Source organism: Diaporthe batatas (genome assembly GCF_019321695.1).
Source record: "Diaporthe batatas strain CRI 302-4 chromosome Unknown Contig00007, whole genome shotgun sequence".
NCBI lineage: Eukaryota > Fungi > Ascomycota > Sordariomycetes > Diaporthales > Diaporthaceae > Diaporthe > Diaporthe batatas.
This window is the reverse complement of record NW_025408554.1, coordinates 1,142,899-1,157,978: the sequence shown is the minus strand read 5'-3', so window position 1 is coordinate 1,157,978 and position 15,080 is coordinate 1,142,899. Positions and strand designations below refer to the sequence as shown.

The 15,080-nt window shown below is 42.3% G+C and overlaps 3 protein-coding genes across 3 annotated transcripts; all 3 read right to left on the bottom strand.

Annotated features, from left to right (window-relative positions):
• Window positions 1-993: 993 nt before the first annotated feature.
• Window positions 994-2,370, bottom strand: KVR01_006916 (uncharacterized protein; the record flags this gene model as incomplete). Its single annotated transcript, XM_044788065.1, has 4 exons — window positions 994-1,806; window positions 1,899-2,131; window positions 2,237-2,291; window positions 2,347-2,370. The coding sequence occupies 4 exons, from the start codon at window positions 2,368-2,370 to the stop codon at window positions 994-996; spliced, it is 1,125 nt and encodes a 374-aa protein (XP_044644347.1).
• A 3,188-nt stretch (window positions 2,371-5,558) lies between these two features.
• Window positions 5,559-6,577, bottom strand: KVR01_006613 (nicotinamidase; the record flags this gene model as incomplete). The annotated part of the gene is made up of 1 exon (XM_044788818.1): window positions 5,559-6,577. The coding sequence occupies exon 1, from the start codon at window positions 6,270-6,272 to the stop codon at window positions 5,559-5,561; it is 714 nt and encodes a 237-aa protein (XP_044644044.1). The 5' UTR covers window positions 6,273-6,577.
• A 3,701-nt stretch (window positions 6,578-10,278) lies between these two features.
• On the bottom strand, window positions 10,279-12,413 carry KVR01_006880 (uncharacterized protein; the record flags this gene model as incomplete). The annotated part of the gene is made up of 3 exons (XM_044782758.1): window positions 10,279-10,623; window positions 10,683-11,151; window positions 11,314-12,413. The coding sequence occupies 3 exons, from the start codon at window positions 12,411-12,413 to the stop codon at window positions 10,279-10,281; spliced, it is 1,914 nt and encodes a 637-aa protein (XP_044644311.1).
• Between the last annotated feature and the right edge of the window lie 2,667 nt (window positions 12,414-15,080).

The window sequence follows — 15,080 nt, the reverse complement described above, 5'->3', positions numbered from 1 at the left end:
GGTGATTTGTAGCACTTTGAGGGTTAATGTGGCTAGGCTTGCATTGATGACGTGCGGAAGGTGTAGAGCTGGACTTGGGTTTGCAAATGCATGGACAGGTTGTGGAGGAGAGCTGGAGTGTCTCAGCAAAACTGCAGTGTGTCGAGACGGAGAAGTGAAGTCGAAAGCTTGACCGCCTGGGCGGGGGAAAGCTGAAGCTGCCAAAAAGCGCGTCTCCCAGTTTCATCCGATGCTAATTTCATGAAAATGCACTCCAGTCTCTCAAGTGAAGACACTTGCCATGGGAAAAGAAAAACAGAAGGAACTGTCCTGGGAAAGAACCAAGCAAAGACAAGCACTCTTTTGGAAATGGCAATTAGGGTCTCTCACGGCCTGAAACTTATGTGTTGAGTTGAGAGCCCTCATCATTCTCAAAATCAATGGCCAACTGGTGTAAGGTGGCCACGGGCAATGATTGCTGAAAAAGGGCATGGCCCAGGTCCTAGTAGTAGAAGTAAGTACCTAGGTACCTAGGTAGTAAACACTTCAAAATGAGTTAGAAACGCTTACCTTGGTACAAACAAGAGGCTTCAACTGTTCCTAAATAAAGAACAAAGCTCCACCAGCTAACCAGCACTGGAGCTCTTCGGCAGGTCTACCACCGCAGCTTTGCCACCACCCATCTAGGTAACTACTAGCAACCGTTGGAGTGAAGAGTCGTCCCCGGGGAAAGAAGCTTGCTAGGTAGTTAAGTAGCCAGCGCAAAAATAACTATATACTGCAAGTTGACCATTTCCAGGCGGGCGGAGTTTTTGGCTTCTGAAGCTTTCAAATGAGAAGGAAGCACTAGTGAGCTGATGTGGACACATGTTCCTTACTGCTTGCTGTCGGCGTTTGAATTATCTACATACATCTGCAGCTCTCAATGCAAAGTATCAAACATGCTTGAAATTCAAACACATTTTTTGGCATTTGATCACATATTGCGCCGAGTATACATTAGTTACCACAGACCTATGCCAACCTCGATTCCTTGAGTTGATATGTAACCGTCGTACTCGTGGTTTTCGTGATTCCCTTAACATGTACATCTGTTGGTGTCGTAATACCGTCTTCGAGGCTTCTTCTGGCCTCAACGAATGTTTTCACACTCGGATTCCTGCTGACTCTGACCTGATCCGAGTCCTGCATCGGCGGGCACAAAAAGAGCTCAAATGACTCCTCGGAACCGTGGTCCTCGTTCAGCCCTTGCACGGTATTATGGCCGGCCGAGCCATAGAACGCTTCGTCATTGTCCAGTGGTCGGGAGTATGCACTGTTTCGCTTTTCAACATTTCTTCCGGAAAGGTTCTGCCAGTTCTTCTTGATCCGGCCGGATGACCCTCCCGCATAATAACCCCTCAGCTTGCTACCCGGGCCGTATATGCTGCCCAGGACCTTCTTGAACAAGGGTCGCAAGCTCGGCAGACTAGCCGCGGTGATTCCGACGTTCATCTCGAGGACGGTCCATGTGGTGAGGCTTTGCGTATCCCAAAGCCAGTCATCTTTCTTTCGATACGTGCCTAGAAACGTGAAACGGACGATGGCGCAGGCGCAGGCGAAGCAGCCGAGACCGAGCACACAAAAAAGGGAAACGCGTGTGCGCCTTGTGACGTTAATATTCCAAAGCATTGGCACCGGGATGAAAAGAGCGAACATCAAGTCTGTGATGATGTTGAGCGAGAAATTTGTGTAGCCTAGGGCCATAAGAGTTCTCGGAGCCCAACACGTGGCCTTCGTTGACGGGTCCCACAGGATGCGAATGTCGGTGCATTGAGCCAACAGGGTCTGCTTGAAATCAGAAGATGCTTATTGGGAGTCTTTTTAATCTGTGAATAAGGTCTGGAAAGGGAAACGAAGCTCTGGGTTACTTTACTTACAACAAAACCCGCGGTTGTGTAAGTGAATACGAAAATCATGACGCCGAGAACCAAATGTTTCCAAAACTTGGTAGATGCTATGCGAAGCAGAGAAGCACCAACTGCGAGCTTGCAAAAGCAGATACCATACAGGTATGTGAGCTGAGTGATATAATTGAACATGAGCCCTGTGGGGATGTCTCGTGGTGGAATATCACCAATGTGCCGACCCGCCCCATGCTGAACTTGGACAACTGCCAGTCGTTCAGTGAATAATCTATCAAAGCCAAGCAAACAGTAAAGTAGCCTCCTATTGCAGAGACTTCCATGGAGGTAATAGTCCTGCTAGATTCACTTACTGACTTCTCCCATACCCAAGATTGACAGCACGGTCGTCAGAGAAATGATCCAGTCCTGTTTCCAGAAGATCAGCAACATAAGTGGACATTATTACTATGTCATTACTCACATCCCAACCTGTTTTCCCGACCATTGTGGCTCTGACCCAGAGCCGTGTCGCCACTATGATGGTCGCCAAGCCAGTGAAGAGTACAGTGATTGCGATTATAGTAGGCCCTGTATTCTCGGAAGGGTTCGATATTAGCTTTGTTGTGGAAGACATCTTGAGCCTTACCACTCTTGGCTCGGTTCATACGGTAATACAAGACTTTTCTGTGGGGTCTTTGGGGGCGATCCTTCGATTTAAGGTAGAGTCGGAAGATTTCGCAGGACCGCTTCCATATTATTCTTGCAAAGGCAGAGCTGCTTGGAGCCTGTAATGAGGCCGCTGTGACTATGTCACTTTGCTACTCCACACCAAGCACCGGAGAATTTTATTTTTGGGTACGCTATGTCATTCATTGGACTGCAGAGCGGGCGGAGCAAGCAGCCAGATCTACAACACACGGGCATCATTGATCATTAGCCAACCTTATTGGTGACAAAGCCCAGACCGGACCAGACCTGCCTGCAATCAGGAGGATGAAAGCTTAGCACCGGTCCAAAGGCTTCCACAAATTTGAGTTGGCTCACTGCTACGTGACCAACGGCACTTGACCGACGAATCATGGCACGACCTCAGCGCCAGGCTTTCGTGGATGTGATGAAGGATAAGTTTTTACGCACAGCAAGATTACCGTAGGAGCCGACACCACCACGACAATTTATTAGAATGATTTCAGGATCGGATGCAGAGGCGAGTCAGATATGCACCCGCTGTACAGTACCAGTCACCAGGCGGACCAGTGCGTTGCGAGGCAATCATTCGGACGGCCCGTGTTGAACCCCAAACCCAAAATTGCAGCATCGCTCTAGCTGTATATGTTGGGCTGCATCGTCTGCTACCTGAAAAGCACTATGCGGCAATTGCACAATACGATAGTCAACGCGATCCTTCGTCTGAAGCAGTCTATCATCTGAGTGCGGAGTGATCCAGACCACAGCGTCAGCATCGTGTAAATAAAGTGCAACGAATGGGAAATAAGGTCCAAATGCCCACCTGTCTCCGGTACACTTATGCCTTCCTCCACATATACCTGTTTCCGATAGGAATGAATGTGCTCTGACCAAATGACAGGCAAGTCAACGTCGGTAAAGCGGTTAACGTTATCAAGGGCAACGGCAGGGCATCACATGGGGGCTTTGACAAGACGCAATTTTGTCTCTCGATACGCGACTGAAGCTGCAGCTGACTTCGTCCCTTCACATGTTGACACTTGGAAGTTAGCATGTGGGCACATGCGTAATTACCTAGGTAAATGCCCGTCATCCCGCCCCCGGGATCCAACACGACGTAAACACTGACCGATGCACGATTGTTGTGAAAGGCTCTTCAAGATTGCAATCCACAGGGGGCTGATCCTCTTCAAGTTGAGCCTGACCTTGGAGTGTAAATCTATTGACCACCATCACACCAAAATGAAATTCTCCGGTTGGAGGCAGCGGGCCCCATGGGCTTCTGCCCTGGGAGATTGTGCATGGTCTTTTGGAAAGCTGTGTCGTATGCTGTCGGCCGGCGAGCCTCCCCCGAGCCGGGAACCCCCAGCGGCACGCCGCGGATCTACAGAGCTCATGCGGGTCGATAAACTTACAGCGCACAAGCATCCCGAAGTTTTGCCTTCAACTACATGAAGTTAGTCAGCTGTGCCTTTCCTCCTGACTTGGCTGTCGTCTATAGATCTACAAAAAGTCTGGAGAAAACCTACTGTTTCCTCAAAAGTACGTTTAGCAGGGCAGCTGGAGGGCAAAGACCTTTAAACAAACTTAGACAATCAAGTTCTCGAGGACAGGGAAAGTTTCGGGATGCTTGCGCGCTGTAGTTCCTGCAAGAAGCTGCCCAGGGACCGGAATAGTAGTCGGCAGAAAAGTGCCATCAGAACTCTTCATGTTGGTATCTTAAATATTCCACAACCAGAATGTGTGGATGACTTTGATTATGTTTCTCCCCTTTAGAGCAAGATCTTGATGTGTGGTACTAAGAGCCTTATTAAAATCTAAGTCAGTAGAAGGTATTTAGCTGGAAAGGTTGTGTCATGCTGATTCGTACAGAGCTTCTTTTGCCCTGCCAGCTTTAGCTGAGACTTGGCAAGCTTTCCAGTGCCTGTGATATGCACAAATTGACCAGCTGGAAATTATGTACAAGGTGAGTGACCGCCATGCATTCATGGTCGTTTAAAGTATACCGAATTGTGGGTAGGGAATTTAGGAGACAAATACTTGCATTTGAAGCGACCGGATTGGTCATAGATACTTCGATTCCGTCTCAATGGCACCGCTAATATCAGTTTATGACTGTTTTGTCTGTATCACGGCACCAAAGCTACGCTGGCTGGGTTAACGGGTGACGGTGATTCGGAAATGGTGCATACATTCAGCTACGAGTCAGCATTGACAAAGGTTGCAACAACACTCCATGTCGTTGTTGCAATGTACCTATGGTTCTAGATTGCGAGCATTACGTGTCATGATATTTATCGTTCTCAGAGCCAACATTGAACTATCAGTGATCTTACACCTAGCACACCTGGGCAGAGTGGCAAGTTCAGGCAAAGCTGCCCAAGTGAGACAGCAATCTTATATATTGATGGCTTCGAATGTATACGGAATAAGGAGAATAACTTAAGTGTTTCGAGGGGCGTCGTTCCGCTGACCGCTTCGACCGGTTTCGCTTCTATTCCGTATACGCCCGAGGACATACATGGCGCCTTCATACGGCGGTAAGCGCTCAAGACCCAGCGCTTGAGAAAGACCGCTTTGAATAATGACATTTCCTCCGTGCTTGGCTTTATGGAAGATGTGGCGCCAGTCTTGCTGGCATCAGAGTCATGTCTGAAAGGCTGTCGACCGTCTTTCGGAAAGCTTTGGCCAGAAGGATCACCGAACGCTGTCAAGGATATCGTAGTTGTAGTGTGTACATTGGCACTCGACTGCAGGAGCGAAGGGTGAAGGGATAGTAAATGCAAGAGCGACGGCACGAGGATATACGCTCTCAGCGGTGTAGTTGCAGCGCCAGAGTTTCCCAGTTCACGATAGTGACACTGATAATAGTACAGTGACGGCCTAGGATGAAGCAAAAGCAGTATTTGGGAATTGAGATGTGACTCGGTCTAACTACCCAGGTACCAAGTTGCATCATGCAATTTGGGAAACGCCGAAGCAGTAGGACCTGATCCATACACCGTCTCAGACCGCGGCCTTTAACCTTTGAACTTCTTCTCTATTCATGCTGACAACCTTGACGCCCTCGCTGGCTAAATTCTCCTTGCATTTCTCCCAGCCGGCGCCGTCGACTGCCCGTGTGCCCTCCTCGACCACATACGTGGCGAAGCCCTCCTTGGCGGCATCAGCGGCCGTGGCACTCACACAGTAGTCGAACGCGAGGCCGACGACGTAGACGTGTGTGACACCTCTGTCCTTCAGCTGCCGCGTCAGGCCAGAGTCACACACCCGAGGGCTCTCGAACGGGTCATAGAAGGCGCTGTACATCTCCACGCGTGCGTCCGTGCCCTTCTTGACCACGACATCGACCCTGTCAGCTGCCAGCTCCGGCACAAGCTCCGCGCCGGGGGTATCCTGGACGCAGTGAACAGGCCACAGGCGTGTCTCGTAGGTCTCTGACGCATTCTGTGGGTTGACGATGGTGGCGGTGTCTTCAAAGGGCTGCTTGGGCGGCTCGGTGTGATGATTTGCCGCGAAGGAGATGTGGTCTGCCGGGTGCCAGTCCTGGGTTGCGATGCGGACGGCGAAAGACGGCAGGGCTAAGAGTTCGTTGACGACTGGGGCGATATCGCGGCCGTGCGGGATGGCGAGAGAGCCAGAAGGAGGGCAGAAGTCCTCCTGGAAGTCGACCACGATGAGCGCGGGAACAAACGACGGCGGCGACGAGGAGGCGGCCATGGCTGTGAGATTGCGAGAGCTTAAATATTCTGGTGGTTGGTCTGCAGTGCGAATATTAAAATGCAACTCAAGCTGCCCAGGTGGCTGTGCGGATGATTTGTGAACAATGCGATGGACTACTGTGTTTGCAGAGATGCATGTGTAATTTAGTACAGAACGGCGATTGATTACCCACGCTGCGGATGCTAGTGCTTAAGCCTGAGGAAGCTCTAGGGTCCCGGAACCTGTCTCGCACCTAACATCCATTTGAACTCCAGTCCAAGGGCTGCATGTGCTGTGTTCAACTGTTATCTGTGTTGCACAAGCAGGATTGAGGACGCCATTTGAGAGTGACACGACCAACACCAGAATGATTCATCGATTTCGACAGCACAAACTCAAGATGGGTGGAGCCACGCCATCGTTTAATGAACAGTGGCAGTGATAAGGCTCACCAGAGAACGGGTGCGGCTATTGCAGCATTATAATTCGTGAAACAAACCAAATCACACCACAGCCCCTATGGCCAAGTGGTAAGGCGTCGCACTTGTAATGCGAAGATCGGTCGTTCAAGTCGGCCTGTAAGTTCACACCAAACGTTTCTCACAGATGAAATCCAATACTGACAAGCAAAAGGGGGGCACAACTGGAATCTTCCAAGAATTTTTTTTCAATGGTGTTCTTACATCCAACCCAGCTTTTGCAATCAGACACCACTAATCCGTGTACAGGTGACCAGGGTGGCATGTGTGCCAAGCAACATCTACAGAGTAGGGGCCATCTGCAATGGTGCTGGTGCTAGCTGTGGTTGCCCACTGGCCAAGGTCTGATCGCCCGCAGGACCGACCAGTAGGTCCGTGCACTCTTCTTATTAAGTGTAGTAAGGAGAGGTTTTTATATAAAGTATAAAAAAACTAATAAGTAAAGCTTTCTTTATTATTATATAAGTTAAATAAATAATATATATTAAAATTAAATTAAATTAATTTTAAGTTAATTTAAAGTTTAATTTTAATAAATAAAGTTTTATTATATTTAAATAAAGTATTTTTTTATTTATTTTAATAATATTTAATTTTTTAAAATTTATTTCTTTTAATATATTATAAAGTTTTTATTATAAAATATTTTTATAAATAAATTAAATAAAATATAAATTTTATATATAGATTAATTAAATAAAAATAATAATATAATAAATAAATAAAAATTATAATTAAATTAAAGTATTATTTAATTATTAATTAATTAATTATAAATAATTAAAGTAAAACTTTAATTTTAAATTTAAAAACTATTAATTAAATTAATAATTAAATTAAAATTTAATTAATTTATTTATACTTTTATATTTATTATAAATATTAAATAATTAAAAGATTATAATATTTTTATTATATTTAAATAAAAAAGTTTCTTTTAATAAAGTTATTTTTAATTAAATTATAAGAATATTTAAAATTAATATTAAATATATAATTATAATTTAATTAATTTAAATAATTTAAAATAATTTAAAAATACTTTAAATTAATAATTATAATTTATTTATTTTATTATTTATATAAATAAATTTAAATATAAATTTATTAATTATTTTTATATAAATTATTTCTAATTTTTAATTTTATTATTAAATTAAAAGTAAATAATTAAAGGTATTAATATAGGTTATTATATATATATATATATATAATAAGTAGTTTAATTAACTTAAATTATATAAAAAAGGAAGTTAAATTTAAAAGTTAGTAATAAGTCCTTTATTATAATTTATTAATTAAAGTTATATAACTTAAATTATTTACTAATTATAATTATTTTTATTCTTATAAAAATTTAAAAATAAAATATAATATATTTTTAAAGATTGATTTAATTAAATTTATTATATAAAATATTTTATAATAACTTTATAATTTATATTTATAATATTATTTATTATTAAAAATACTTTTATATTAATATATTAAATTATATTTAATTTATTTAAGTTAATATTATTAGTTTATTAAAATTAAAATTATTATAAATTATAAATTAATTTTAATATTATTAGATATTATATATAAAATTATTATATAAATTAATTAAATTAATTAAAATAAATAAAAATAAAGTTATTATTTTTAATTAAAAATATATATAAATTTTAACTTTATTTAAATAAATATTTATTTATTAATTTTATTATATTATAAATAAAATTATTTAAAAGTAATTATTTAATTTAATTTAATAATAATTAAATAAAATAATTATATTTTATTATTATATATAATATTTAAATTTATAAATTTATTAATTTTATTATAAAAAAATATTAATATTTAAAATAATTAATATATTTTAAAAGAATTAAAGAATTATAAATTTAACTTAAAAGAAATTAAAATTTATAAAAATCTTAAATTTAAATTTAAAGGTTCTTTTAAATTTAATTTTTTAAAAAGAATATTAAATAAATTTTAAAAGATTTAAATAAAATTAAATTAAATTAAAATATAATAGAATAATTAAATATAAATTAATTAAAAATTGTAATTATAAATTTTTAACTTTATATTTAAAAGAATAATTATTAATTATTTAATAATATATATAAATTCTTTTTTTAAATAATTAAAATTATAAAAGTTATTATTTTTAATATTTAATTTTATTTTAATTATATATATATATATATATTAATTTTATATATAATTTAATTTTATATAATTTCCTTTTAAATAATAATAATAATATATTTTAAAAGTTTATTATATATTATAATATTAATATAAAATTTAAATTTATTTATTATATAAAAATAAAAATATTTATATTAATTTATATTTAAAATATTAAATATAAATAAATAAATAATAATAAAAGAATTATATTATTATAAATTTATAATTATTTTATAATTATATTATTATATTTAATAAATAATTATAAAAGTATAATTTTATAAATTAATTAATAATTATAAATTAATTAATTTTAATTAAATATTTAAATAATAAATAAATAAAAGGAATAATTAAATTAAAGTATTATTAAATAGTTAATTAATTAATTGATTATAAGTTATTAAAGTAAAACTTTTAATTTTAAATTTAAAACTTATTAATTAAAATAATAATTAAATTATTAATTAATTTATTTAATTATATTCTTTTATACTTATTAAATATAATATAATATATATATATAAGTATTATATAATATAAATAAAATTATATAAATTATAAAACTTTATTTAAATTTATTTAATTAATTAATTAAATAATATTATTTAAATATACTTAAATATATTTAATTAATTAATTAAATAATACTATTTAAATTTATTTAAATTTATTTAAATTTATTTAAATTTATTTAAATTTATTTTAAATTTATTTTAAATTATAAAATAATTAATTAAATAGTTATAAATAATTATAAGAAAAAGCTATATATTAAGAAAACCCTCCTTACTACACTTACTTCTCACCTAAACAAGCCTTTAGGTACACATATTTACTCATTTGGCCGAGTGGCCTCCATAAAATTCTCGCGACGTGGGATTGCAGCTTTGCTGCTTCCTCCCTGGTGAACTGAATAGGCCTCGAGGGGGTGAGAAATACTGAAATTAAAAGAAATGAAAAACATTGCTGCCCTGGACAGTATCAAGGCGCACATGCCTTCAACGGCCAGGGTTTGCTGCACGGAAGACCGCTTCAGCCGGTGACAGCCACCCCAACAGATAGAAAGCACACCTCTATTCAGTCACTGTGAAATCATCATTACGGGCTTCATGGAATCAAGGTTTGAAAACAATGATTGAATGTATGTCTAAGTCAACTAATGTAACTTTCGGGCAATGCCCCATCATTTGGAATTCCAAGGTTGTCAAAGCAACGCATACCTCAGGCCCACTTCAAGCCTGCCCCCCCTTCCATCTCGGACCCATTCAATCCTGCAACCCGGGAGACCACCTGGAATTGGTGGCATCGCCGCGTACCTACTTAAGTAGGTAGCCTCGCCACGATGTGTCAACCTATTCCTCATCATCACTTCCCTCGATATCATCCATGTTCGGCATGGGGGCATCCCTCTGTTCCTCAGCAACATCGGATTCGATTCCCACAGCAAACGGGGGTTCGATTGTCCACACCATTGCCTGTGGGTGCTTCACCATGTTCGCGGCACGATGGAACAGTGCTGGTATTCCGAGGCCGTCCAATGGACCCCCGGATGCCAGCAGGTCAATGGTGGACTTCTTCGCGCCCGACGCGTAAGTGGTTCCAGGACCGTCAGCTTTGACAGTCCATGTACAGGGTCGATTGAAAGCCCTGCACCTCCAGCAGCTGAGAGTTTCTTCATCGTAGCCGCATGGGTCCGTCTATTTGAGAAATGAATGTTAGTCTGAGATGACTGGGTTGAATTGAGGGACACACTTACGGTCATAAGTGAGTAACACAGGTCACAATTCTCTCGGGCTGGCCCACGAGGCTTTGCCATTCGCTTTTTGTCATCCAGCACCGTATCAGCCCCCTTTCCCTGAAGATATGCCTGCAGTCGCATTCGATTCTCGTTGACAGTATTGTCCTTCGGCCAGGGGACTGTCCTCCTCACCACCGTTTCCAAGGTCTGGGTTTGCTTAAGATGATCGTATTTGATCTTCTTGACCGTGTTTCTGTAGCCGGTAGCCATCCAATCGGGGGGTTGGGTATTATTATGACTGACATAGACCCTCTGTGTCAAGATAGAGAAGATGTGCATCCCAGTTGTGAGCTGGGAGACCTCCCCGTTCCGAAACAATCGTTGACGCTGTCCAATGCATTCTTTCCACTGTCCGGAAGATGGGTCTTCCCACTGGAATTTGAGGCCCATGGACGCGAGTTTCTCGATCTCTGGATTCCCACAAATACTGGGGATGCGTATGAATGGTATGTCATGCCGCCGGAATACTTGCATGTCCTCATCGCAGCACATTTCAACCAGCCTGAGCGATAATGTTAGCTGCTTCGAGTATCCCCCGTCTAGTGAAAAAGGGAAGGGCAATTCAGGAACCTTGAACTACCCAACTTACAGATGCACTCCATCACCAGGCTCGAGGTGGCCAGCTTTGTTCACAGCGTTCGGTATGGTCAATTTGCGCCCCGAGATGTTGAGGCACAATGATGTTCCTGGGCCACGTGCTGTGACTGTGCCTTTCTTCGTGGTCTTCGGCTTCAGTGTACGGTCCGGGCTGTAGTAGTGCGTGGTACAACGAGTGCGGAAGAAGTAGGACTGCCGCGCAATATCGTACCACGATACCCAGACGCGTTCCTCGGGCATCATGGAGTAAATGGGAGTCGTCCAATTTGTGCCCAGGGTCGGTGCCGGGCTCCAACCAGTCTTCTGAGATACCTTGTCGATGAGTGCCCTGAATGCAGAAGCCGCTTCGTAGTCCCGTGCGTAACTACCCATCTGCTGGGGGTTCGCAGTCATTAGAACCAGGGGGTTCCACGTCTTCAATAGAACGACGGTGGTGAGTTCAGCAACGTGAACGATATCTTCCCAGCCCACACCATGGACCTCACTGCTGGACTTTTTGATCAGCATGAAGGGAATCCACACCGTTCTCTTCCCAGTTCTTGCAACCTTGTACTTCACGCAACTCCCGTGTCTGAGGTCGGGGTGAGATAGAAGCCAATGGTGGCAGCTGGAACCCCCAGTCAGACAACGGTTGGGACCATTTGCCGCTTGACCCACGTAAATGGCCAGGTTATTCTGTGCTCGTGGTTGAACTAGGTCCTTGATCCCATGTTGGACGCCTTCCGAAACCATCAGGTAAATCACTGCGTAGTCGTCGCTCGGCCACTTCGAGTCCATCTGTTGGACACCCTTCTTCGGATCCAGGAACTCCGTCGGGTTGAAGTGGCCGTGGTCCATAATGTCGCGAAGTCGTGGGGAAATTGACCTATAAAGCAGGTCGGCGTAGCCATCACCACTACAACCATACAATGTCCGCTCAGCGAGACTGGTGTCTTCTTGACTGACGATGGGCGCCAGGAATGTGTCTCGGTTCTCGCGTATGCCTTGCCAGATACCTTGCAGCGTTTGGTACAATGAAGTTTCCTTCTGTTGGGGGGTAGTCTTCTGGACGGGGGGCTTATATGTCTTCTGGCTCGCAATCTGGATCGGCATGGAGTCGCACAAGTACTCACCGGGCCTCAGTGGGCCTATCGGCATCCATCCACGCCTTGTCGTGCCTCCTATAGAAACTACCACCCAAACCCAGGGGGTAGTTCCATTGATGGGGATGAATTTGAAGGCCCAACCTCGCTCACCCTCCAAGGCTTGGGGGAATAGCTGCTGGCCGACCAACTCGACTGGCCCGTTCTGAGGTCCGGAGTAGTTCCCCATGAAAACGATTGCCCGGGGTCGTTGATCTTGACCAGGTCCATCTGTTTGAAGAGGCGCTTGAGTCATCGCTGACCGCAGACCACTGTCTCGATTGGAAGCCATCGCGACAATGGTTGTCCTGAATATGGGGGAGTATCCCCTGGTGAGTATCGATGTTGGAACTCTGGAGATAGTCAGGACGTGTGTGGCATGCGAGTCTGAAGGTAGGTATGTGGAGAAGATTTGGTGGCAGAGGTTGGTGTTCAAGGATGGAAAAGAAGAAATGGGGCGAGGCTTCTATCAGAAAGAGTGAGTTGGTCATTCACTCCCCGGCTCGTGTCATGCGAATCAGTGACCCAGTATGAAAGATGGGCAAGTACGTGAGGGAAAGTTGGTCCGTTGACGGTGGTTTAGTGCGCAACCAAACCTATGTACTCATTTAGCCCAGGAGACGTGTCTCTTGTGGAATAGAAAATGGCCACTTCGTTCAGACTTCCATATAATGAATTAGAGCTCTTTCTTGCCAAATCGACTTTCTACACATTTATGACCAATGAAGCGCACAATCCTCATAAGGATAAGCATCATAAACGTTATCTTGATCATTGCCTTGTAATTGCTCTATTTAGCGGTCTGAATACCCAAAGGTAAGGTTCGTCACGGGATATGAGCTAAGTTGCTTCTGGGGAAGCATTGACTTAGCTCAAGCCACGAAGAGCTCTAACATGTCTATTACTTCAGTAAGGCAGCGACACACTCAACCGTCATAAATATTCTTGGAGGTCCTTTACCTTGCTTGAGCGTTTCAATGTTGGCGCTGTATGAAGGGACCGTCCGCCTTCGGCATGTATATGAATTAAGAACGAAACCACTTACAACTGTATGAAGACACCTTGAATGGATTTAGAAGTCTTTGAGTATGCGAAATAGAAACAAAATTAGCCATATGTTGCTCGCATTGACACCTAAGTATCCTCTCACTAAGTCACTTATAAGAGGCTAAACTATAAAATGTGTTATATGAGAGGTTATTCTAGGGTATATTGGTGTCTTCGGTGTTTGTGTAGTTGATCTTTCTGTTGTGTGTCACTTTCAGGAATCCTGTTCCAAGCAGTACCTGGGTGATAGAATACATAGGCTAGAGGATACTGAAGCTGTGGACATGTTCGTAGATGCTGGCAATGCTTATGCATTCACGGATTATTAGCTGCGATAGTGAGCCGTGGTCCGGAAAAAGGAACTGTCAATACAGTAAGAAATCAGAGCCAAGTGTGGCTTGGTCCTGTCGCAGATGTAGTTAGGGTAGTGATGATGAGGCTTCGGCCGCACCGTATTCTTCCTCTCTATTATATATCTGTCTGTCTGCGACCTGCTCAGCCGTCAGGCTCTTCCACGACACGTACAAATTCTTTAAAATCTCTGTAATTATAGTCGTGCTAGCTTGCAAGGACATTGCCTGCTTCATCATGCTTCTTCTAGGGCATTTCATATGGATATCTCCTGTCATTTGGGCTGTAATTTACCGTTCACCAACAACTCCACATATCCTGCTTTAGGCCCCAGCGTAACAAGGATCATAGAAAGAGCCTTCCGCCCAAATAGCTTCTGAGAATGATCCTTCTGTCGGAAAGTGGGTTGCAGTGGCTCGTTGTTACGAGCTTGTCACTTGCACCCTTTTTTCACCAGGCATTCTACTCACTGACACTGCCTCCTCATCGGGGTCCCTCACCCGGATATCTCCTCAGCCCTTTTCTGATGGACCCGCGCCTGATGGGGATCGCTCGAGCTGCGTGGCTAAGAAGTATGGTGCTTCCTTATCCTCTTTGACGAGCGCAAAGCCCGGTATCCATGGATATTGGATGTGGGTGGCTTCCTAGCTGGTTAGGTGGGGCGCACAGTCACTGATCACCCACTGGATATGCCACAGGCCCTGAAAAATCATTGAAAAAAAGTTTAAATCACACGGCTCATAATCGACTTACCCTCATTCGTGGCCGGGAGGTCTGCTCAAGAACCACGGTTGCCACGATCTAGAGTGGATTGCTGGAAGCCTCTCGAAGCAGGAATCATGGTCTTTTGATTGCATCTAAGGGGAGCCATGCAAATTTGACGCTCAAAGCCCACATCACTCTTCGAGACTTCTCTCCCGAGGTCAGTGACTCTCCACGCAATCGCCAGAGACATTTGGCTACCTGCCATCGCCGCCAATATGGGGGGGGGGGGGCACATCACATCTATGATTCCGAGGTTCGGAAAGAAGAAGAAGAAGTACGATGTTGCAGAACTGCCCTTCCTTCAATCGAGGTGCCTCAGAGCATCTATGGCCAGCTGTTATCACAAATGGACGACGTCCATTACGAATTGAGGGGATCAGAAAAGCCCTGGGTAGTGCAACGCTACAATGAGGGTAAACCCCTTCTACAACCCAAAATTTGTCTCAATTCTGACGAGTAATGCGTGCACAGGTAC